Source organism: Hipposideros armiger, unplaced genomic scaffold (genome assembly GCF_001890085.2).
Source record: "Hipposideros armiger isolate ML-2016 unplaced genomic scaffold, ASM189008v1 scaffold_306, whole genome shotgun sequence".
NCBI classification, from domain to species: domain Eukaryota; kingdom Metazoa; phylum Chordata; class Mammalia; order Chiroptera; family Hipposideridae; genus Hipposideros; species Hipposideros armiger.
This window is the reverse complement of record NW_017731656.1, coordinates 1,517,991-1,544,546: the sequence shown is the minus strand read 5'-3', so window position 1 is coordinate 1,544,546 and position 26,556 is coordinate 1,517,991. Positions and strand designations below refer to the sequence as shown.

General features: G+C 37.3%; 1 protein-coding gene across 3 annotated transcripts in view; it reads right to left on the bottom strand.

Annotated features, from left to right (window-relative positions):
- Positions 1–24,440, bottom strand: part of KLHL4 (kelch like family member 4) — a 119,401-nt gene extending 94,961 nt beyond the window's left edge. For all 3 annotated transcript variants that reach the window (XM_019659899.1, XM_019659901.1, XM_019659900.1), the window contains exon 1: positions 23,662–24,440. In XM_019659899.1, coding sequence (XP_019515444.1) covers positions 23,662–24,074 — 413 coding nt within the window. In that variant the 5' untranslated portion in view covers positions 24,075–24,440. The remainder of the gene's footprint in view (positions 1–23,661) is intronic.
- Between the last annotated feature and the right edge of the window lie 2,116 nt (positions 24,441–26,556).

The window sequence follows — 26,556 nt, the reverse complement described above, 5'->3', positions numbered from 1 at the left end:
CTGGCCCTCATATGTGGGATCCGAACCGGGGTCCTCTGGCGTCCCAAGCCAGTTCTTAACCATCGCGCCACTCGGCCGGCCCAAAGAGATGTGTTTTTAAAGGACAAGTTGCTCCAAGTCAATAATCTCTTGGTAACCACATATCAAACTGAAACAAAAAAGCTGGGAAAATATCTAGATACCTTTAATTTCCTCTTTTACCTGATTACTCACTTGATTATATTATTTCTTTTGATCACACACAAGTGTCAATGCATGCTTTCTGGGAAAAGGCAAAGTGGTAGCAAAGAAGAGTGACTAATATGGTTTTTAACATAAAGATATTTTACAAAACAAATAAATAACAGGTTTAAATTAAACAAATAGCATGTGTTCTGATGTCACAACGTATTCCATTCTCACTATTATTAATAAATAACTTCATGTATTTTGTGCTTTACAGCCATCAGTGTATTTCACCAATAGTATTGCAAACATCAGTAAAAAATAAGGAAAGCCTTAAAAATACTAGCAATATAAATGCTTAATCATTAAAAATACTTAATAGTTCATTAGCTTACAAGTGCTTCTTAGATACTTTCAGAATTGAGCTGTTATCACTCAACAAATAAGAATAATTCTTGTATTTTATTTACTTATAAATTATTTTTGATTTAATGTAATATTTTTTAAAAATATGTATGCATGTTTAAATTCTAACTTTTTAAAAAGATTTTATTGGGGAATTGGGGGATGGGAACAGCGTTGAGGAACTGGGGAAGGGGAACAGACAAGTTGCTGTCTTTTTTGTTCTTCAGTCTAGTTGTGGAGGACGTCGCCTCACTGGCCCATGTTGGTATTATCATTGCGCTTTTCCAGGCTGAGGCAGTCAGTTGCCAGCCAATGGACAGCCGCTCATGGCGGCTCACTGCCGCTCATGCTGGCTGCCGGCCACTGACAGTAGCTCACAGCAGCCCAGTGGAGTCCCACTGCAGCCTATGCCATCACCGGCGACTTACAGCAGCCCAGCTCCAGGTTGAGCTATTATTCAGCATCTTAGCTGTAGAAGGCGCAGTGTCAATGGCCCATGTGGGATCCAAACTGGAACCCCTACTGCTCAGAGCTTGTGTTCCCAAGCCAACTCTTAACCAATGGGCCACTCAGCCAGCCCTAAATTTTATAAACAACTGCAAATTATATTTTAAAAGTATGTGATGACTAAGCTATTTAAGAATGAGTTAATCATCTATAGTTTTGTTTTCATATGCCCTCAGGAAGACTATCATTATATTTTATTCACTCAAAATGAAAAGACAATTTTCAACGCTATGTATTAATTTTGCAAAGTATATCTCCCACATGGACCTTCTCTACTTTTGGAAGATTGATGTTTTAGCTAAACAATGACTAGAATTCTCATGCACTTGTAAAAAACTATGCTGTGATGAAAGGATAAAAGGAAGTTTTATGCAAGGGGAAATACCTATTATTTGAGCTTGACTGGAAGCAATACCATATGTTTCATAAGTTTCATGCTTTTGCTTGTATTTTTTCTCATTTTAATGGTATAGAAATTTGAGTGAAACCACCAAGTTTAATCAATTTATTTTTGCAAGCCACTTTCTACACAAAAGTAAAAAATCTGTGATAGTAAAACCCTTACTAGTGTATAGCTGTCAATAGAAGACTAAATTATCTAAAGGGTGAGAATCTTATGTCAATTCTGGCAACTCAGCTTGAAGAAGAAGAGAAAATTGCAGGATAACTTTAAAAGTTATCTTAGAGGTTTTACATAGAGATATTTATCATCAATTTTATATTGCTGAGAGGAAAATAAGAGAATAGAGCCTAAACTGTTTTAGTGTCTTTCTTGGTTAGCTTTCAGAAAAAATTGCCAATGGTATTTGAATTACCTTCTCATTTTGTTTAAAGATTTTTTTATTGGGGAATTTGGGGGGGAGGGAAACAATGCTGGGGAATTGGGATGGGGAACAGACAAGTTGCTGTCCTTTTGTTCTTCAGTCTTATTGTGGAGAATGTTGCTTCACTGGCACATGTTGGTATCATCATTGTGCTCCTCCCAGGTGAGGCAGATCAGTCGCCGACCTCTGGATGGCTGCTCATGGAGGCTCTTGGCAGCTCATACCAGCTGCCAGCCACTCACGCTGGCTGCCAGCCACACATGGTAGCTTATGGCAACCCACTGCAGCAGGGGCTGCAGCCTACGCCATCGCCATCGACTCACGGCAGCCCAGCTCCAGGTTGAGCTGTTGTTCAGCATCTTAGCTGTAGAGGGCAGTGTCACTGGCCCTCATGTGGCATCTGAACCTGGGCCCTACTGCTCAGAGCTGGCATCCCAACCAAGCTCTTAACCAAGGCGCCACTCAGCCAGCCTTACCTCCTTATTTCTTGAATAAAGTTGCAAATTTTATCTACTCAAGAATAAGTGTAAATATGAACTCATTCAGTTATCGATTATGCACACTAATAATTGGTGGAAGCCAAAAGAGTAGATGATTCCTTGAAAAGAGACCTTTCTTCCCTTGTTTTTGAAATTCTTGAGCATATAGAGAAGTCCCCACGTGGTGATAGACAATTTACAGAGCATAACATCTACTTCTTAATTGAATGTTTTAGATATTTTCTGAACAAAATGATTTAATCTTTTGTATGATACAACAGTTTATGAATACACTAATTTATATCTTTGATGTGGCAGTTATCTGATTTAAAATGTCACGATTATTTCAAATATTTAATTTCATAGAATTCTGCAGTCAGCCTATCCTAAGTACTTTTAAAATCAGATATAATGATTGACACTCATAATTTTATCACAACGAAGGAGCTGAATATGCTGTTGGGAGAGTAGTGTGGTTGAATGTTCAAGACAGGAAATTTGAGCCGGCTGAGAGGCTTAGTTGGTTAAGAGTTAGCTTAAGAGCACAATCTCTGAGCAACAGGGCCGCCGATTCAATTCCCACATGGGCCAGTGAGTCTGCGCCCAAGCTGAGCTGCCGCTGAGCTGCCAACAGGTGGCAGGATGGCTCAGCTGGTGAGAGCAGGTGCTCCTAACAACAACACTGCGTGTTTGATGGTGGACTACACCTGTCTGCAACTAAGACTGAACTCAGCACCTTGAGCTGAGCTGCCCCCCATATGGTTCAGTGGATAAAGCGCGTGCTCTTAACAAGGCTGCTGGTTTGACTCCCACATAGGATGGTGGCTACGCCCACCCGCAACTAAGATTGTAACACAGCACCTTGAGCTTAGAGGCCACGAGCTGCCAACAAGCAGCCAGATGGCGACTGGCGCCTTCCACAACGAAGATTGAAGAACAACAACTTGGCTGGTCCCCCTCCCACAATTCCCCAATTGAAAAAAAAAAAAAGACGGGAAATTTGACTTATAGTCCCAGTTTTGCCCCTAATGAGCTGTAGTCATTGTATGTTTTAGGGTTCAATTTCCATACCTGTGCAGTTATTTAAAAGTCCTTTCTAACTAAAATCCTAACATATATGTAAATATGCAAATATCATAGATGCAATTCAGTCAAAGTAAAAAAGATGAAAACAAATTAGAGCATAAATTTCCTTTTCCTCAGATATACAGTAGATATGCTCTCATCACCTTTGGATAGTTCAAGTGTATGTACAATGCTTTATATAAAAATAAAAATCACCATGATTGATAGAAGGTCCAAGATGGCTGATTAGGTAAATGCTATGCCTATTGCCTCCCAGGATCACACCAAAATTACAACTAAATTATAGAATAATCAACCTCAAGAATCATCTTAAGACTAGCTGAACAGAACCCCTGTAACTAAGGATATGAAGAAGAGGCCACATTGAGACTGGTAGGAGGGGTGGAGACGCAAAACAGGCTGACCCCAAACCCACAGATAGTGGTTGAACACTGGGAAGGATGCCTGAGTGGCAGAGATCCTCCCATAAGACGGAGGGTTCCGAGCCCCATATTGGGCTCCACAGCCCAGGGATCCTGTGCTATTATTAAGAGGAGTCCCCATAACATCTGGCAGTGAAAATCAGCAAGGACTCTGTCCATCTGTCCCGGTGACATGGAAAGCAGCTAGAAAACCAGGTGTCCTCTTAAAAGGCACACAGAAAGACTCACTAATGTGCAAACACTCACCTGGTCTCCAATGGAGGGGTAGCAACTCGAGAGGTGCCAGAGACATACTGCGAAAGACAGAGTTGTATGGCTTTGGGACAGGGCTGGAGGGAAAGGAGTCATTGTCCCTGTGTGAAACCTGCCTCACTTGTAGCCTACAGGAGGGTGCCACCTTTTCTATGTTGAACCCTCCCCCAAGGGTCCAACTCTGAGACCTCATTGGTCTGGCAAAATCCACACATGCACACAACCTCGGTGATGCCATGGGTCTCCACCCCACACTGCTAGTACTGCATCACCTGGGGCACTCCCGGATCCTGAGCACCAGCCCTGCCCCACAAGCTGCAGAAGTTGTTTACAGCAGCGGTCAGCCTACAGCGGCCCGAAGAAATTTGGGAATGGACAGTGTGCCACAACCTGTGCCACAGCCTCTCTTGGGTTGCACTAGGGGGCCTGCATGCCTGAGGAGAGCAGTGGCTGGCCATGGTATTCTCAGGACATTTTTACAAAGTGGTCAGGGGTCTAGCCCTGGTACAAGAATGGAAACTGCATTAACTTTATGAAAACCACTGCCCACACCTCGTAACTCCTTAGAAGCCTGCCCAGCTAGTGAAACATTGCTGAGAGTGCGCTCAGCTCCTGGGCGGTCGGCCCTGTCCTGCAAGCTGCAGAAGAAGCCTTTTACAACACCAGATGGCCTGTGTCTCCCCAGGGAACTTTCATGGTGGCCAGCGAGCCACAGCTTGCACTGCAGCCTCTCTTGAGTGGCTCTTGGGGATCTGCAGGCCTGAGGTGAGCAGTGTTGACTTTGGTGTTCCTGGGGCATTTTGTGAAGTGGTCACAGGCCAGACACTGATGTAAGAACTGAATCTCTATAGACCTTGTAAAAACTATTGGCCATGCTTCGCCATGCCTTGTGATACCATGGGAACCTGCCCCATCAGCTAGTACTGCATCGCTAGAGGCACTCTCAACACCAGCTCAACCAGCCAGGCCCATCACACCTAAGGAGGCTCTTTCAATGGCTGAGACTTACAGGCAGCCAGCAGGTGGCAATGGACTGAGGGGGTCTGGGTCTTTTGCTAATTGCCCCAGGCATAATGCTTGTGGCAGCTAGCCTCAGTTTACAGCGAGGACACCCCCACACACCTCCATGTCCAGCACAGGCAGCAGCCAACAGCATATAGCTTCGTAGATCCTACCAGGTATCCCTAGGCTGGTCACAGGCAAAGAAGAAATTGGCCTGCATGGGAGCTCTTCCCAAGAGACAACAGAAACAACACACCCATGGCCAGCCTCAGACCACACCAGAGTACTACCTGGTAAGCCCCACAAGTGGCAAACCCAAAGAGTGGTCTAAACAGACACAAGAGCCCATGGGGGCAGAACCCCTTCTGAGCAGTCATCACCCACCCACCAGCTGATACATTGTGGATGTAGCTAATCCTCACAGTCAGTCAGCCAGGGAATCAATCCCACCCCCTGACATGAGAAAAGAAATTAAGGGTCAGCTATCACAGAAGAATACACACAACACACAGAAGAGACACTCCTGGAACACATTGCATAGGTGATCAAGGAGACTGTGCCACTGGATCACACAAGACACCTACTACATAAGACCATGCAGGAAAGACTGAAAGACACAGGAGATCTACCTAATACATAGAAGCAAACACAGAGAGGCAGCCAGAATGAGGAAACAAAGAAACATGTCCCAAATAAAAGGCTGAAGAAACCACCAGAATAGAACTAAATGAAACTGAGGCAACCAACCTAGCAGAGAAAGTTTATAACACTGGATATAAGAATGCTTAAAGAACTTAGTGAGAATTTCAACAAAGAGATAGTAAGCATAAAGGACACAGAAACCACACACACACACAAACACACACACACACACACAAGACAGTAATAAAAAAAACAATAACTGAAATGAAGAATACACTACAATGGGGCCGGCCGTGTGGCACATTGGCTAAGAGCTGGCTTGGGACACCAGCTCTGAGCAGCAAGGCCCCTGTTCGGATCGCACATGAGGGCCAGTGACACTGTGCCCTCTCCAGCTAAGATGGTGAACAACAGCTCAACCTGGAGCTGAGCTGCCATGAGTTGCTGGCAACAGCATGGGCTGCAGTCCCTGCTGCAGTGAGATGCCATGAGCAGCCGTCCAATGGCTGGTGAGCGCCTGCCTCACCCAGGAAGAGTGCAATGATAACACCAACATGGGCCAGTGAACTGACGTCCTCCACAACTACACTGAAGAACCAAAGGACAACAACTTGTCTGTTCCCATTTCCTGGTTCCCCAATGCTGTTCCCTTCCCCCAATTTCCCAATAAAATCATTTTTTAAAAAAAGACAAGAATGCCCTATTTTACCACTTTTATTCAACATAATATTTGAAGTCATAACCACAGCAATCAGACAGAAAAAGAAATAAAAGGCATTCAAATTTGAAAGGAAGATAAAAACTGTCATTATTTGCAGATGACATATTATATAGAGAGAACCTCAAATTTCCATCAAAAAGCTATTAGAACTAATGAATGAATTTAGTAAAGCAGCAGAATACAAACTTAATGCTCAGAAATTGGTTGCATTTTTATACACCAATAATGACCTATCAGAAAGAGAAATTTTTTTAAAATCCCATTTACAATTTCATCAAAAGTACTTAAGAATAAATTCAACCAAAAAAGTAAAAGACCTGTACTCAGAAAACTGTAAGACGTTGGAGAGAGAAATTAAACAAGATACAAATAAATGGAAATGTAGACCATGCTCATGGATAGGAAGACTAGATAGTTAAAATGTCTATACTAAAAATAAATAAATAAATACATAAAATGTGTATACTACTCAAAGCAATATATAGATTCAATGCAATCCCTATCAAATCACCAATAATATTTTTCACAGAACTTGAACAAATAATCCTGTAATTTATATGGACCAATAAAAGACCCCAAATAGCCATGGCAATCCTGAGAAATAAGAACCAAGTGGGAGGTATCATGCTACCTTATATTAAGCTATACTACAAGACTATAGTGATCAAAACAGCATGGTATTGGCATGAAAACAGATACATAGATCAACGGAATAGAATAGAGAGCCCAGAAATAAATCCATGCCTATATGGTCATTTAATCTACGACAAAGAAAGCAAGAATTTACACTGGGGTAAAGACAAACTTTTTAATAAATGGTGCTGGGGAACAGATACATGCAAAAATAATGAAATTGAACTACCTTCTTATGCCATATACATGAATAAACTCAAAATGGATTAAAGACTTAAATGTAAGACCCAAAACCATAAAACTGTTAGAAGAAAATATATTGTAGGGAAGTAAATGTATAGTAAACACTAGGGGATCTGAACTGAGTTGCCACCTTGTGGTTGCTGTTAAAACTACCCACAAAATCTGAAAACATTTATCTGTAAAGATATAGGTACCCTAATGTTCACTGCAATATTATTCACGGTGGCCAAGACATGGAAACAACCAAAGTGTTCTTCGATAGATGATTGAATAAAGATGTGGTATATATATATATATATATATATATATACACACACACACACACAATGGGGTATTACTTGGCCATAAGAAAAGATAAAATACTGGCATTTCGACAACATGAATGAATCTTGAAGTTATTATGATAAGCAAAATTGGTCAGACAGAAAAAGTCAAGAATCATCTGACTTCACTAATATGCAGGATATATAGAGATACAGAGAAAAAACTGATGATTGCTAGATGGGAGGGAGGTGGGAATGGGGGAGAAGGTGAAGGGATTAGAAAGTACAAATTGGGGGCCGGCCAAGTGGCTCATTGGTTAAGAGTTGGCTTGGGACGCCAGCTCTGAGCAGCAGGGCCGCCGGTTTGGATCCCACATGGGCCAGTGACGCCGCACCCTCTACAGCTAAGATGGTGAGCAACAGCTCGACCTGGAGCTGGGCTGCCGTGAGTCACCGGTGATGGTGTAGGCTGCAGTGGGGCTGCAGTAGGCCATAAGCTACCGTGAGCGGCCAGCAGCCGGCGTGAGCTGCCAAGAGCTGCCGTGAGTGGCTGTCCAATGGCCAGCAACCGATCTGCCTCATCCGGGAAGAGCGCAATGATAATACCAACATGGGCCAGTGAGGCGACATTCTCCACAACTAGACGGAAGAACAAAAAGGACAGCAACTTGTTTGTTCCCCTTCCCTGATTCCCCAACACTGTTCCCCTCCCCCAATTCCCCAATAAAAGTCTTTCAAAAAAAAAGAAAGTGCAAATTGGTAGTCACAATGTAGTCACGGGGATATGACATACAGTATGGGGAATATAATCAATATTGTTGTAAAGATTATGTAGGATACCAGATGGGTACTGGACTTATAAGGGAAATTACTTCATAGACTGTGTAGCTGCACGGCCACTGTGCTATACACCTGGAGCTGAAGTCGAATAATATTGAATGCCAACTATAATTTTTAAATAAATTATATATATATATATATATATTTATATATAGTCATGTAATGTAAAGTGCAGCATAGGGAATAGAGTCATTGGAATTGTAACAGCTATATACAATGTCAGAGGGGTAGTAGACTGGGGAGGGTTATCACTTTGTGAGGGATGTAAAGTCTAACTAGTACGTTGTTTTGTACACCTGAAGCTAATAAAAAAAATGAAAAACTGAAAGCAACAAAGGAACAAGACAAACAAAAAAACAAAAACTCAGATACAGACAATGGTTTAGTGGTTCCAGAGGGTAAACAGGGAGAGGGCGTGGCAGAAGAGGGAAAAGGGGGTCAAATATATGGTGATGGAAGGAGAACTGACTCTGGGTGGTGAACACACAATGCAATATATAGATGATGTATTATAGAAATACACACTCGAAACCTATATAATTGAAAGCTATATAATTTTACTAACCAATGTCACCCCAATAAGTTTAATAAAAAACTTATTCGGGGGTATGTTTTTCAGTTGGATTATGAGCTCATTAAGGGTAGTAGGATGTATGTTTTTATTCCTTTATCATACTTTCTCAAATGGGAGGCTGCAAGGCTAAATTATTGTTTCTGACTATTTTTTAAAGCATTTTCCTGATAAAAGTTTGGGAACTTGTCAATTTAAATCACAGATTTAAGTGTATTTTACAATTCTTTATATAAAGTGTCATTGATTATTATACTTTATAATAAATTATATATATATATATATATATATATATATATATATCCTTGGTGTTTTATTTATTGCATGTTTACCTTTATCAATATATCAGGTATTATAATAGAATCCCATAGGAATCCTGACAAATCCTGGGCTTGCAGGAGCTGACCAAGTGTTTTTAAAAGTTGGTACTAGAACAATTGGGGGATCACTGCATAAAATATAAATGTCTAAGCATTATATTGAACACCTGAAACTAATACAAAGTAATATTGAATGTCAACTGAAACTGAAAAAAATTAATAACTCTAAAAAATTAAACAACAACAAAAAGTTTGGTTCAGAACTTTGTTAAATATTCAGTTTCCTAAGTCCCGCCTCAAAAGTAATAAACACTCCAGTGTTAAATACTGAGTTACTACATTTTTAGCAAGCTCCCCAGATGATTCATGGGCACAGTGAAGTTCAAAATCCATTTAGCACTATCAGGAAAGAGAATTGACGCAGGAGTAGTTCATTTAACTAGCATCTTTGAAAATGATCTGCCTCCCTCACTCTCTTAACCTTTATAGACTTTGTGATTTAATCCTCCTATTCCTGTTAAGTTTCTAAACTTGGCTCCACATTCTTGTTTTTTGTGTCACCTTTATTTCAGATTCGGATCTCCACTCACTATAATTCCTAATTGAAGATCCTTTAATGACCTGTTTTAATATTTTTAATACTTTGAATATACCGATTATGGTTAATTAATTCATCACGACTCAACAAAAACCTCCTGAGCTACTTTCTCTCATGAAAAGTTTTTAATGATACATTTTGGAGGTGAAAATAATAAGGGCTTATCACTAGTACTGGGAAAATTGAGTAGATTTTAAGATCGAAGCTGCATCTTCAAGGCGATGGGTATTATCACATTGGGCTGCCTCTTGTGATAATTCTTTGCTTATACTTGGTTAAATTTCTAATGTAATATTCTGGTTTCCTAATAAACCTGGAATAGAAAGTGCTTCACTATTAGGGCATTGAAGCTGTATTGACCTAGAGGTTTTACAGTTGGGAGAAAATCAACAAACACCTTTATAATCTCACCAAAATATTTTGCCATTTTATCCTTTTGACTATTTTTATTCAAAGGGAAGAAAGCTTGGAAGGTACAGTTTTATGTCTGTAAGTGTTTTATAAGATTATCTGCTATATATAGCCTTTTTATATACCGTATTTGCCGGCGTATAAGACGACTCGGCGTATAAGACGACCCCCTAACATTTCCACTCAAAATACAGAGTTTGCTATATGGTCGGCTGTGTGCGATTTTGCGAGTGTGGTAAAATCGCATAACAGCAAAATCGCATAACAGCCGAGCATACACCCAGCAGCGCTGCTGATGCCTGAACGGTATGTGGAATGAAGTGGGCGGGCATCGGGAGGCCACTATGGCACGGGGCAAGCACTATGGGCAGTCTATCTGAAGTGTACCTGGCGTATAAGACGACCCCCCACTTGGAGGCATATTTTTCAGGGCCAAAAAATCGTCTTATACGCCGGCAAATACGGTAATAATGTTGACTATCATGACTCTTCTGAAAAGGAACATTTTCTTTCTCATGCATATGTAGTCTATATTGTGTTCTTCATGTATATAGAATTTAATTTAAAAAAACTCGAAATTATATATGGGACGATAGTCATGAGAGTAGTTCTGGAGACACTTCACTAACCATCTTCCACCTAACAAATTAGAGAGATTAACAGGTGTTCTCCAATTTCTTGGAAAGATTGTCTACTCTTTATTATCATAAGCTCTTCTCTCACTAGTGGAGTGGCTTGCTAACCAAAACTCAATTGTGTTTGTTCCCAAACCTGTTCATGCCTGTTATATTTGTTGTAATGACAAATGTAATTATATTTTATATAAATCAAATAAATAATAAAAAGCTCAAAATTAAGGAAACTATCTTAAAGAAATACAGCAAAGTATCTCTGTTCTTGTAACTATTTTTTTTCAGTCAAAATAAGTAATTTTCTATTTTAGCTAAGGTACAATAATATTTAATACAATTGTAATTGTACTCAATATGAGTATACTAAAACTTGTCTGGTCTTTTTTATATGATTACTATATACTTTCATGGAATATTAAAATGCAAATTGCTTGTGAAGGATTACACAAATATGTCTTATTACAGTAAAATTTAGAAATGCGATAATAAGACTTTTAAAACATCACTACACCTTTCAATAAACTAACTACAGAAAGAATTTACCTCAACATAATAAAGACCATATATGAAAAGCTCACAGCTAACATCATGTTCAACAGTGAAAAAAATGAATGTGAATGCTTTTTCTCTCAATTCAGGAACTAGGCAAAGATGCTCATGCTTCCCACATCTATTCACACAATACTGGATTGTCCTAGCCAGAAAAATTAACATTAAGAAGAAATACAAGTCATCCAAGTCAGAAAGGAAGGAAAATTATCTATGTTTGCAGATGGTATGATCTTATATGTCAATAACCCTAAAGATGCCTCAAAAAAACTGGACAGAACTAATCAACAAATTCAATAAAGTTGCAGTACACAAAAATCAACATAACAATCAGTTACGTTTCTATACAGTAACAACGACCTATTTAAAAGAAAATTTAGAAAATGATCCTATTCATAAAAGTGTCAAAAGAATGAAACATTTAGGAATAAACTTAACTGAGACAATAAAATAACTATATAGTGAGAATTATAAAATACTGATAAAAGAAATTAAAGAAGACACAAATAAATGGAAATACACCCCATTTTCATGATTGGAAAAACTAACATTGTTAAAATGCCCATAATACCCAAAGCTATCTACAGATTCAGTAAAATCTCTATCAAAATCCTAATGACATTTTTTACAGAAACAGGAAAAAAAAGTTCATATAGAACTATAAAAGACTCCAAATAGCCAAAGCAATCTTGAAAAAGAACAACAAGGCTGGAGGCATCAAACTTCCTGATTCCAAAATATATTACAAAACTACAGTAATTAAAACAGTAATAGTACTGACATAAACAGACAAATAGACCAATGGAACAGAACTGAGAGCCCAGAAAAAGAAATCCACACATACAGGGTTAACCAATTTTTGACAAGTGTGCCAAGCATAAACGATGGGGACAGGACAGCCTCTTTAACAAATGGTGTTGGAAAAACTGGATATCTACATGCAAAAGAATATAATTGGACATTATCTTACACTGTACACAAAAATCAACTCACAGTGAATTAAAGTTTTAAATGTAAGACCTAAAACTGTAAAACTCTTAACAGAAAACATAGGAGGAAAGCTTCATTACATTAGTCTTGGCAATGATTTCTTAGATATAACACCAAAAGCACAAGCAACACAACCAAAAATATTAATAGACCAGTTGTAATACATCAAACTAAAAAAGCTTCTGTACAGCAAAGGAAAGAAAAGTGAATAAGCAACCTATGAAATGGGAGAACATATTCACCAGTCATGTATCTGATAAAGGTTTAATATCCAAATTATGTAAGAAACACATACAACTCAACAGCAAAGAAACAAATAACCTGATTAAAAAATGGACAAAGGACTTGAACAGACACTGACACAAAGATGACATACAAATGGTGAACAGGTATATGAAAAACTGTTCAACATCACTAATCATCAGAAAAATACAAATTAAACCACAATGAGATATCACCTCCCAGCTGTTAGAATGTCTATTATTAAAAAATAGATTAGTTTTCACAATAAAAATAATAAAAGAAATAGATTAGTGTTGGCAAGGATTTAGAGAAATTAGTACCCTTGTACAATGTTGGTTGAAATGTAAAATGGTGTGGCTGCTATAGAAAACTGTTTGGAGCTTCTCCCTGAAATTTAAAATAGAACTACCATATGATCCAGCAATCCCATTCCTAGGAAAGAAATGGAAAAGAATTGAAATCAGTATCTTAAAGAGATATTCATATTCCCATATTCACTGAAACATTATTCACAATATCCAAGACATGAAAACAAACCTTCATTCAACAGATGAATACAGAAAGACAATATGTATATATGGAAAATGGAATATTATTCAGCTTTAAAAAAAGAGAGAAATCCTGCCATTTGCAACAACATGGATGATCCTGGAAAAAATCATGCTAAGTGAAATAAGCCAGTTACAGAAGGACAAAACTGCATGGTTTCATTTATATGAGGTACAAAAAATAATCAAACTCACAAAAACAGACAGTAGAATTGAGGTTTTCAGGGACTGGGAGTAGTAGGAAATGAGGAGTTGCTGTTCAACAGGTATAAAAGTTGCAGTTATATAAGATGAATAAATTCTAGAGATCGCTATTGTGCACTTAAAATTTTGTTGTGAGGGTAGATCTCATGTTAAGTGCTCTTATCACAACAAAAATATAATAAAAGCTGAAGGATTTTTTATATTAAAAATCACTTTTACAAATGTATTAGTGAAAGTTCCAAGACCTGGAATCCTGTTCCACCAGAACTTGATAAAAATATTATACTTTTTTAGATCTAAACATCATAAATGAATATTCCACATTTTCAAGTCCTTTAGTGTCTATTTTTCTCACCACATATTTTTGTTCCTTATTATATATATTAACACGCTTTATTTGCTTCATGTTATGCATTCATTACTTTGCTCTTCCTGTGGAATGGAACAGTTTGAGAATTTGAGGAAAGCAAGTGGAATTTCTCCCTAAAATTATTCAGACAAAATATTTCACCAAATTCTTGGTGGTTAATAAGCTCTGACCTCTAAGATATAATCCAAACAGTTCTTATCCTGTCTTTTAAAACCCTCCATAATCCATGCCTGACCTTCCTTTTTTGCTTTATTTTGTATTATTCTCCAATGTATATTATTCAGCTAAACCAAACTGAAATCTGCCATTTGAGCACACCCTAAGCTTCCATGCTTCCTTACATTTATTTTATATTTTAGGAGAGTAGGTATACAATATTATATTAGTTTCAGGTGTATGATTATGATTCAAAATTTATGTATCTTGCAGTGTGATCTCCACACTAAGTTTAGTAATCAACTGTCACTGTGCAAATTTATCACAATATTGTTGACTATATTCTCCTTCACCTTTTCACCCATCCTCTCATCTGCCTCCCCTCTGACAACCATCAGTTTGATCTGTTTCTATAGGTGTTTTGGTTTTGTTTGTTCATTTGGGTTTTTTGTTTGTTTGTTTGTTTGTTTTTAGATTCTACCCGTAAGTGAAACCATACACTATATCTCTGTGTGTGACTTATTTCACTTAGTATAATACCGTCCAGGTTCATCCATGTTGTCAGAAATGGCAACATTTCAAACTTTTTCATTGCTGAGCAGTATTCCAGTGTGTGTATCTGCTATATATGTGAGATATATATGTGTGAAATGTATGTGTGTGTGTATGTGATACATATATATATATATATATATATATATATATAGACACACACACACACACACACATATACAGAGCGTGTCAAAAAGTATACATTTTAGGGCCGGCTGAGTGGCTCAGTTGGTTAAGAGCTCACTCAAGAGTTTGAGCTCTGAGCAACAGCGGTTCAAGTCCAGCCCGAGCTGAGCAGCCACTGAGCTGCCAACAGGTAGCAGGATGGCTCAGCTATAAAAAAAAAAAAAAGTATACATTTTAAGCAAGGAAAAAAACTATACTAAAATTGTAATACTCAATATAAACTGATAACAAAAGATGAATACAAGTCATGTTTAACATCTGCAATTACAAGAGATGCTCAAAGTGGTTACCATCAGCGTCCAGACACTTCTGATTATGGCGAACTACTGCTTGAGCAACACTGACCAAAGTGTCCACTTGTATCTATTTTTGGCACCCTCTTTATATGAGGTATATATGTGTGATATATAGGTGATATGTATGTATATGATATACACCAGGGGTGCCCAAAAAATGTATACATGTGACTTGTATTCATCTTTTGTTATCGATATATACTGAGTATTAAAATTTTAATACAGTTCTTTCCTTTCTTATAATGTGTATACATTTTTTGGCACCCCCTGTATAAAATGTTTTATGTATTATATACACACATATATGTATATGTGTGTATGTATATCAGTATGAAATCTTTATATTTGAAGATGAAAAGCTGAAATCCAGGTGGAAGACTAGGAAATACCTGAGCCTTAATAGAAAAACTTAAGTCAAAATATAATATTCTGCAAAATAAACCTGGAACTTCTTGTAGTGTCGTAAAGTAGGGAAGGGAAGTCCTCAGATAAAATAATGATGTAGGTATGAAAAGGGACATAGGAACTGACTGAAAAAGCTTCAAATGGCCAAAGCTGGGACAGTTTTAGCAACAAAATAGTACTGGATTATTAACCAAAGTAAAAAATAAATATTCCTAAATCCATATTAATATTGAATATGTAAATCACTGAGAAAAGGCAAATCCCTTGTGAAGAAAATTCTAAATCATCTATGTACATACTCTCCCCTCAAGGAGGTGGAGCCGAATACTGTGCTTTGAGTGTGAGCTGCACATAGCAACTCCTTTCCAAAGAATACAGTATGGAGCATTGGGGGTAAGAGGAAGAGAACATTTACAGTGGTCAAACCTGAGAAATACTATCTCAGCCAGGTAATCATGGTTAACATCAAAAGAGCTCAGTCATTGTCGACAGTATGTATACTTGGTATGGTGTGATTAGAATGGCACTTTACCTCTGTCCTCTTCCTCTGACCCCCTACACCTCAAATCTAATCATGAGAAAAAAATCAGAGAAATCCAAATTAGGGGACATTTAATAAAATACCTGGTATGCAATATTTAAACTGTCAATGTCATAAAAAAAAAGTCTAAGAAACTGTCACAACCAAGAGGAGCCTAAGAAGACAAGATGAATAAGTGTGATGTAGAATAGAAAAATAACCTTAGTTAAAAAACTAAGGTCAGGGCCGGACAAGTGGCACATTGGTTAAGAGCTGGCTTGGGATGCCAGAGGGCCCCGGTTTGGATCCCACATATGAGGGCCAGTGACACTGCCCCCTACAGCTAAGATGCTGAACAACAGCTCAACCTGGAGCTGGGCTGCCGTGAGTCGCTGGCGATGGTATAGGCTGCAGCCCCTGCTCCAGTGGGTTGCCATGGGCTACCATGTGTAGCCAGCAGCCAGCGTTAGCGGCCATCCAGAAGCCGGCAAGTGATCTCCCTTGCCCAGGGAAGAGTGCAATGATGGTGCCAACTTGGGCCAATGAAGCAATGTCCTCCACAACTAGATTGAAGAACAAAAAGGACAGCAACTTGTCTGTTCCCCTTCCCCCAATTCCCAGAGCTGTTCCCACCCCCCAATCCCCCAATAAATATCTTTAAAAAAAAAAGGTAAAGATTTAAGATCTTTGAAAAAAAACTAGGCAAGAAAAGGTTAACTAAAAGTGAGAAAATCGAAATCCAACAGTTTTCAGTTATCTGATGTTTCAGGATGAAACAAGTGTTACTGAAATTTTAAAGAAAAAATGCTACATAAAGTTTCATTTTGAAAGTACTGTAAAGTATGTATTTCTCAAATCAGTATATAGATATAATACTTGCATATCACTAGCATTTGCACTGGAAAAAGCAATGCCAATGATCATGTTTATTGAAACTATCAGAAGTGAATCCTTTGTTGCTCCTGGTTAAACTTTCTTAGCCTGTTACCAGTAGTCAAAGTGACTGATCTCTTGCATGCATTCAGATGTTACTGTATAGAATAGACACCTCTTGCTCTCCTCTTACCCTATTGCCATTGCTTAGTAGCCATACTAAACACCTTGCAATGTTTTTCAGCAGATATTTAACATAAGTGATTGGTTTTTGATCATTCGGCTTCTAGCTCCATCAATAGAAGCTATCTGTTTAATCTTTTGATCACTGATTCTCTGTAAAACTAGACTGCTATCAGCACAGTGGCATTTAGGTGTTCTTTTCTGGCTAATGTTGATTACAGTAGCTATAACAACACTAATAAGCAACTGCATGTATAACAGACTGTCACATAAAACTTTAGGCAACACAACTGTTTGATTTAGTCTGAAGTCTTTTGTAGCATAACAAGCCAGTTGCTTAACTAAGACATTGGTATGAGTGCTTGTTTTCTCCATTCAACAAGTGTTTATTGAACCCGTACTGTATGCATTACATTTTCTTAGGCACTCAAGTGTGAAAAAATAAATACATTCTGATTGCTGATTCTTACTAGAGGCTTACACTGTTGTTGGAGAGATAAAGTGCATTCACTTGAAAGGTTTCATAGACATAAAAAAGGAGAATCTTGCAAGAACAGTTTATGTTGCTTTGTCATTGAGCCCTACAGGCATTTAAAAGCAAGAAATATTGGGGCCGGCTGAGTGGCTCAGTTGGTTAAGAGCTCACTCAAGAGTTTGAGCTCTGAGCAACAGCGGTTCGAGTCAGCCCGAGCTGAGCAGTCGCTGAGCTGCCAACAGGTGGCAGGATGGCTCAGCTAAAAATAAAAATAAAAATAAAAAAATAAAAACAAGAAATATTCCTGACTAGAACAACTTTAGAATGCTTCATGGAGGAGATATGATTTGAGATGAATCTTAAATATTGGTTAGCATTTTGAGACACATATGGGGAAGAATGAGTTCTAGATAGGAGGAAAACCACAGAATGCCTTCAAAAATGCACTGATAAATGGATAAAGAAGATATATATCTATATATAAATATATATTTATATATAGATATATATGTAATATATATATGTATATATATTCAACATTGCAACTATTTTCACTTATAAAGTCATAGGAAAGACATAAATGAGGTTAGTTAGCATTAAGGGGCAGATGTCTTACAAAGTAAGAAAGAAGACATATAAGTTTACGAAATAAACTTTACACTAAAGTACTAAGTGACTGAACATTTAGGCAATGTATAATAGGTCAATATAATTAATATGTTGCTCTTGAAGTCACATATTAAATAATACCATATTTTGCGACCTTTATTTCTATTTCCAAATGCAGAAATAAAATGATACTTGCTTTCCAAATACCAGAAATAAGAACTATAGGTACTGCATCATAATATTTAAAGGAAAATGGCCCTAACATATCGCTAGATTAGTAGATGGAAAGAAATCCCACATTTTTCAAATATTAAATATATTTTAATTAATGCCAACTTAAATACATATGCAATGCCACACTATGAGGAATGAGACATGAGGACCAAGGTACCTTCCTCTCTGGAATGAGGCTGTGAGTAGCAAGTGTTTCAAACCAACCAATAAAAGTTTCATCTCTAAAAAGATTAGAAATCATTGCATTAAGTTTAAATTATTTGTTAAAATGCTCTAAATTTAGTAAAGCAGTTGAATAACCTATGTATTTTTATATGATACATTTTAAACTATAGGCAAAGGGATTTAATCTTAAACTTCTATAAACAACAAGAAAATTGTAGTTTATTCCTTATTCTTTCCTTTGAGCTATCAGTTTCTACTGTAAAATTAAGTAAAGACGGTCCAGCAATGAACAAAAAAAAAACATATTATTTTTGCCTGTAAGAAGATAAGCAACAACAACAGAAAGCTAAAAAAATAATACACGGAGAAATATCATTTGTTGATGTGAATACCATATTCACATTCTAATGTGATTTTCCTTGAGAAAATGAGAAAAGACATGTGAACTATTTAGTGATGGCACATAGTAAGCTTCTACAAAAGGAACTTACTATTTTTAATGTTGTATTACTATTGTTTTGTTATTGCTACCTTTCCAAAATCATCTCCTACCTCTATCCCACTGATGACTCTACTCCAGCTGCACTGGCCTCCTCGTGTTTGAAAATATCAAACATACTCCCATCTCAGGGCTCTTGAAACTGCTCTTCTGTCTTTCTAGAAAGCGCTCCCTGTCACTACCCACACAGCTTACTTCCTACTCTATGAGAAAGAATATTTACAATAAGATTCACTGTTTAAAACATAGGATTTTCCTTAAGAATAATTATTTCTCAAGCATATTCCATATCACTGATGGATCTATGTTGAGGATGAAGATGCACAATATATCTGGCCCTATCTAAATAGTTTTGATAAGAAAGCAAATACACCAACATGTGCTTGTTTTCACAAAGGGCACTGGCCTCCCTACCTGAGGCCTGTGGTCTGCTGCCTGAATAGCCAGATCCCCAGAGGACAAAATGCTGCAGTGGTCACAGGATGGCTGGAAATTCACCTCTGTGGCCAGGGGATGTGCATGTGATCTTAAAATCACTACAATGAACAATAGGTCAGGGCATATTTTTGAGTACACCAGTTAAGTTAAGGATGTTTTGGACATTAATCAATGGATTGTATGGGAACAGGTGGCATTGATTTCAATAGAAAAAGCTGAATGGTGTTTAAGAGCTCCCTGGAGGCCCGGCAGCAGTAACTTGTCACTTGCTTAGAATTCTTGGGTCAGACAGCCTCATGGCTTCAAGCCTCCTTCACTTTATTTAGATCTCGGCTCAAATGTTACCTCTTCAGAAAAGCCTTCCATATCTGAAGAAGTATCCCTTCTTAACTTTCTTCCCTGTTTTTTCCTTCAAACCACTACTCATAACCACTTAACTGTTATATTTTTAGTTTATCTTTAATGCTTCTCTCTCCTCATTGGAACATATACTCCATGAAAACAGGTTCTCTGGTTTGATCCTGGTTTAGCCCCAGCACCTAGAAGTGTGCTTGACACACAGTGGGTGCTCAATATTTGTGGAAAGAATCATTAATAAATTCTAAGTCTTATTCATCCAATACCCCCTTCTTTGTGATATCACAATATACGATGACAGCAACTCTTTTTTTTTTCTAGGCAAACCTCACAGGAAATTGGAAAGGACTCAAGTGGAGAGGGAATTTAAAGTCTTGTCTGACAGTGCAACACTGGCAAAATATACAAAATTATATATTGTACAATTGGTAGGTTATACAAAAACCTAAAGATCCAACAGGTAGGATGAGGGTATGATCCCCATTCCGGACAATTCCTTCAAACTAAGCAGCACTGGGAACCTCCAGCTTTGTACTGGAGCACGTTGCCTGAGCCCATACACAGTTTATCCGTGTTTTATTTAATGTTCTGAAGCACAACAAGGAGATAGCTATATTTGTCTTAGCAAATACAGTTTAACACTTTGACATACACCTGGGTACTAATGCAATCATTTCTTTATGAGCAGTTGAAAGATATATACATATACACACACAGAGGGTGCCAAAAAGTGCATACACATTTTAAGAAAGGAAAACTATACTCAAATTGTAATACTCAATATATACCAATAATAAAAGATGAACACAAGTCACATTTGACTTCTGCAATTACAAGAGGTGCTCAAAGTGGTTATCATCAGTGTCCAGACACTTGTGATTATGGCAAACTACTGCTTGAACAACATTGACCAAAGTGTCCACTTGTATACATTGTTTTGGTACCCCGGGTATATGGGGGGGGGTGCCAAAACAATGTATACACATTTTAAGAGATAGTATCTATGTATTATGTTTCAAAGTTAAATTGAATTACGTAGCAATGTGTAGTATGACAGTTCGCTCAAAAGATGGTGTTAATCAAATGAATGCTAGCATTATTCATTGTATTACAATTTTAATAGTTTTTTTCTTTTCCTTTCTTAAAATATGTATACATTTTTGGATATATATATATATATATATATATATAAATTTTATAACTATTGTCATAAGAAGCATGATCATAATACAGTTAAAATATTTGTTCTGATTTTTAGAATGCTAGGGATAAAATAAGGAAAGAAAGGACACTGAGCATGGTAGTTATGAAGAAGCAACGTTGCAGGGTTAGTATATAACTAAGACAAAAAGAAAATGACAATTGAGCCAAGGTCACTGATGACAAGCATACTGATATATGCATACTCACAGTTTGGGATCATGATACAAAGCTGTTCTTACATGAAGTACATATTTATAAGTCAATTACATAAGAATGTATTTGAGTTTTTAAATCCCCAAACTAACATTGATATAACTTTAATAACTTGGCTTTATTAGCTGTTTTAGGAATAACTGTAGGTTATTTAGTTATATTACACATTAGGAATTTTGTCCGTTCTCTAATTATTCCCTGAAATATTTGTAGAAAGTAGAATGGCTTAAAGATCATCATTTTGCCCTGAGTGTCAGAGCCCATCTTGTATCAGTGTGGTAGTTCTCCACGCTGACTACCATTTTTGTTTGTTTATATTTTAACCACAAGAGTTCTATTAAGGGGATGGCAGGCTGCTGACAATTTATCAGGCTCTTTTCCTCCTGCTCCCTAATCTTGTTGAAGAAGAGAGGTATCAGAGAAGGTGGACATAACAAAGCTCCTTCTCAAACTTTCCTTAACCAAGACATAACAATTCAGAATGGATAATTATAAATTAGTAAGCCATCATGTTTTAATTAATAATATCCTCAGTTCACCCTTTGTCTTTTGCTTAAAATATCATTGGCACATCTATAAAACCACTTCCTATTCATTTTAAGAAAATATTATATTTCCACTTTAACCGTATTATATTTAACAGAGCATTTCGTTAGAACATGAAAACTTTTAGAAATAAAATTTAAAAAGAAATATAGTTTTAAAAAATATTACTTGGTAACACTTAATATATTTGACATTTTATCCAGCCTTTTCTTTTATCAACTAATTTATTATATTATAAATATATTCTCATGCTGGCAAATCAATTCAGAAATCGTCAAAGAATTTTGTCAGGAGGTCAGAGTGGATAATTTAAATTTCTCTACAAAAGAGTCAAATGGGTTTCATATTAACCTCCAAATTCAGCAGTTTTAAAAGTTGATGTTCATGTGAGATCATTTGAAGACTTTCCGAATCTAAAAGTATGGATTACATATTACTTTGAAAACCTATTAGTTGTACGAAGTACAACCTGCAGTTCCAACGGTTATATAGCACTTTCTTGGGAAATCACAAAAATATTTAGGAAAATTCATACATAAATACATTTTTTGTTAAGATTTCTGTATCACAAACAACCTAATAATATGCTTAAAGAAATTCCACAGTCTTTTGCAATTTACCTTTCAACAGGAAGACTGAGTTCCTATAAAGGCATCATTTTGCACAATTGATTTGTCTTTTGCCTGTTATGTTGCTTTATGCATTGGAATTAGGTTTTGAATTTATGTTAGAACCGTCAGGCATATATATTGGAAAAACTTATATCTAGCAGCAAATATGCCAGGCCTTCTCCTCTATACTTAAGTAGACACAGTATACCAAATATTCAGATTTCCACATAAATTAATTAGCTTCATGCTAAATTGTTATATAATTTAAAACATGTCAAAACACTTCTTTTTCCAAAGCTCTTTTACAATTTAATTATTTTGCCAAGATCATCAATTATTCGGGAAATAAAATCTTACAATGTAAAAGAAAAAATTAAAGATCTATGAAGTTTCCCAATAAAAATCTTTAAAAAAAAAAAAGCTCTATGAAGTTATATTGGACAATATTAGAGGATGGAACATAATTTTGTCCCACTCAAACAGTATTGGTGAACATAAAAATAAAGACAAAGCCTAATAGTTTTTGAACTACACTGAAATTATACTTTATTATTATTTCTTATTCCATTTTAATGTCCTGGAATAGCTGACAAATTCCATTTCCTACTTTAAGATCTCACTGCTGAAAGTAGCATTTTATTACCTGCTTTATGTAAAATATTTTCATGATTGCAAACTAGCTACGAAACTAATACAACTTGAAAGGAATCTTAAATGCCAAAGGAAGCTGTTCGTATGCTCACACAAAGATAACATTTACCAAGCGTCATTTTATCAACTATGTACTATGAACCAATAGGGTGTGCTGAGCAGTCCGGGGTTTTATTTTGTCAGAGTCAGCCTAACTCAGAAAGTAAAAAGATTTCTGTGTGATTCATCGCACTTCTGCAAAGAATCACAACTATTTCAACATCCAAGCTACAGAAGATATTTACAGAAAGTTATTAATTATAATAAACATTTATTAGAACTGAAACAATCCTTTATGGAATGGGAATGGAACAGAAGTAAACACAATCCTAAAACACGTTCCCTGTTTATTATGAAAACTTATTGTTACTGTTTTCTTTATAGACTTAAAGGAGGAGTTTTCGTGGAGACCCTGATTGGATGCATAGAAATTCAGAGATTATTATAGCACATTTAAACACTAAATGAGAGTTTTAGAAGATAAATTAACCTAGGCTATGGCTTTCAGTTATGCGATCAAAAACGCTTACCTTTCTCTAGGAGATCCTGGTTCCATCATCTCCAAGTCTTGGGAGTGTTTCTCACAAGCTCTTTTGAACAAATTCTCCTCTGGAACTGCTTTAGGAGTATCTTCATTTGCTGGAAGATGTCCTATCAGATTTTGTGGGTGCCAATTCTGAAAAGCTCCTTGATGGGCAGGGGCCGGTCCTGGTACTGGTGCCAGTACGTTGTGGTGGACAGGACTGTTGCTTTTCTTCAGTCCGTTTCTGTCCCGAGAGTGGCTCTTCAACCTGCCCTGAACCGGGGTCCCTCTAAGCTCATATCCTTCCTGCTGAAGGCAGTTTCCAGGGCTGGGAGAACCTTGAGAAGGATGACTAAACCACCTCCAGCGTAGCCTTAGGATCTGTTTCACATCAAACTCTTTCTTGCCATAAATTGACATTCTTGCCGGAGGAAAGACAAAAAGCCTTCTCGCACAGAAAGGAAATGGTACCTTTGTTATCTCTTGTTGGTCCGCCTCTTCTGTTGAACTAACAAAAGCACAAGTGCCTGGAGCCGCCTTTCTTGTTCCCCTCCCCCGCTGCCTGCAGCCTTCGGTGCACTGTGAATACTTCTAGCTTTCTAGCTGAAAAGCTGCTGCTAACAGTGTAGGTGGGAACCCATACTGACAGGATGATGAGGTCAGACCTTAAACAAGTAAATCAGCTTAGCACAGGAAAGTAGCTACCACAACACACTCCAGCTGCTAGATGTGCGAACTCCAGCCCTAACGCCTGGACTTGCAAATATCTAACCCAGCTTCTACCTCACAGGAGTACAGTAGCTATGGCTTAAACCCAGGCAAGTGAGCAAAAGCAGTGTTTAAGTTCACTTCCTTCTAGATTCCCTCCACTCACCCCACCCCCTGCTGGATTCATTTCCCATTAGTTCACTTCTAAAACTGTGCCACTTTGTCCTGGGAGAATTTGCAACAGTGGCTTCATTATGATCTATTTTGGGGATCTTATGGAAATTTTGAAGGTGGTTCATTATGCCATCAGTCCCTTCATACAGGTTTGCCGTTATTTTTATAAAACATTTGAAAATGTGAATGTATATAAATATTTGCTTGAAGACCTGAACAGTTTCAGAAATATAAGAAAGTATTGGTTACCCAAGACTATACCTCCCACTAGGGGATGTATTAAGGTATTTTAAGTCTACACTTGAAGGAAGAAAGCAGTGTTTTTCTAAACTCGTTAGCTTAGAAGAGATGTCTTCTCTCAGTGACCAAAGCTTGAAAACAAGTAGTCCATTTCTGGCTCAATGCCTATATAAACACGTCCTTATCATGCTCTTTACTTTCACAGGCAGTATTAAAGGTTTATTTTTGTTGTTGTTCAAAAGTCCTTATGAGAGGATACAAAACTGCATGTTTTGAATTAACTCCAAATTGACATACGGCTCAGTAATAACTGTGCGCAAAGTACTTTGAGATCTGAATCAGAATCACTACTTTGTACATAGGTAAATGTGTCTGTAACAGTTGTGTATCAGGAATGCATTCACCAATGCCATTTTGAAATTGGATTTGAACTTTATCCAGCTTCCATGTCACACATACAGGTAATAAGGGGGAAATTATACCAGTGTATCCTTAGGAAGAATATTGAAACTGTAAAGTGCTGGTTTCAATTCTGGTTTTAGTGTTAATGAGGTGTATGATCTTGGACAAGTCACTTTGCTTCTTTGCATCACAGTTTCTTCATACATAAATGGAGAGGCTGACTAGATCTCTAAAGTTTCTACTTGTAATGGATTTTAAAAAGTTGAAATAGAGAATGAAATGAATATATTTTTCTAAGTTTTGGTAGGTATTTCACCTGTAGTTTCCTATAAATCTAGTTATACCTTTCCTTTCCCCTCTTGTTTTTATAGGTGTGATGGAAAATTAATGTGTCAAGTTGACTGGGCTACAGGGTGTCCAGATATTTGGTCAAACATTATTTTGGGTGTTTCTGTGAGGGTGTTTTTGGATGAGTTTAACATTTCAACTGATAGACTGAATAAAGTAGATCCTCCCTAACCTGGGTGGGCCCATCCAAGCAGTCCAAAGCCTGAATAAACAGAAGGCTGGCCCTTCCCAAAATAAGAGAGAATTTTTCCTGCCTGATTTCCTTCAATCATCATTTTTTCCCCCTGATGTCAGACTCAAACTGAAATATTGCCTCTTCCTGGGTCTCAAGCCTGCTGGCCTTTGGACTGGAGCTATACCATCAGCTCTTCTGGGTCTCCAACTTGCTGACTGCAGATCTTGGGTCTTTTCTGCCTCCATAATTATGTGAGCCAATTCCTAATAATAAATCAATCTCTCCTCTCTCTCTCTCTCTTTCTCTACAACACACACACACACACACACACACACACACACACAAACACACACACATCCTAATGGTTCTGTTTCTCTGGAGAACACTGACTGATACAGGAGTTTTCTTTTTTATAGTACTAAGAAATAAGAAATACACATTGATAGGTATAAAGTTGATTTTTATACCAGTTACAAATAGGTTATTTCCATCTCCAAATTTTTAACCTGTTTTACAACAGGCTCCTTAAGCCTCAGTGTTAGCATCTATCATCATCTCTCTGTAAGTGGGTTGTGTGTTCCCAGTACTTAGCATGTAAATCATTGAAGAGAATCTCAAATAATTCTTCTGAATAGCCCCAGGTATATCAGTGAGTACTGGCAACAAAACATTAATTGCCTTTTTGTTATCTGGGTAGGACACGTTCCAAAAAACTCCTTGAAGTCAACGTCTGTGTTTTAGACCTTTGTATTTCCCAGTGTGCCAAAAACACAACGTTAGGCATACTGCAAATACCAGGCAGAATGAATTAAATAGAGGTGGAAATAATATGTGGAAGTCACGAGAATACAAAAT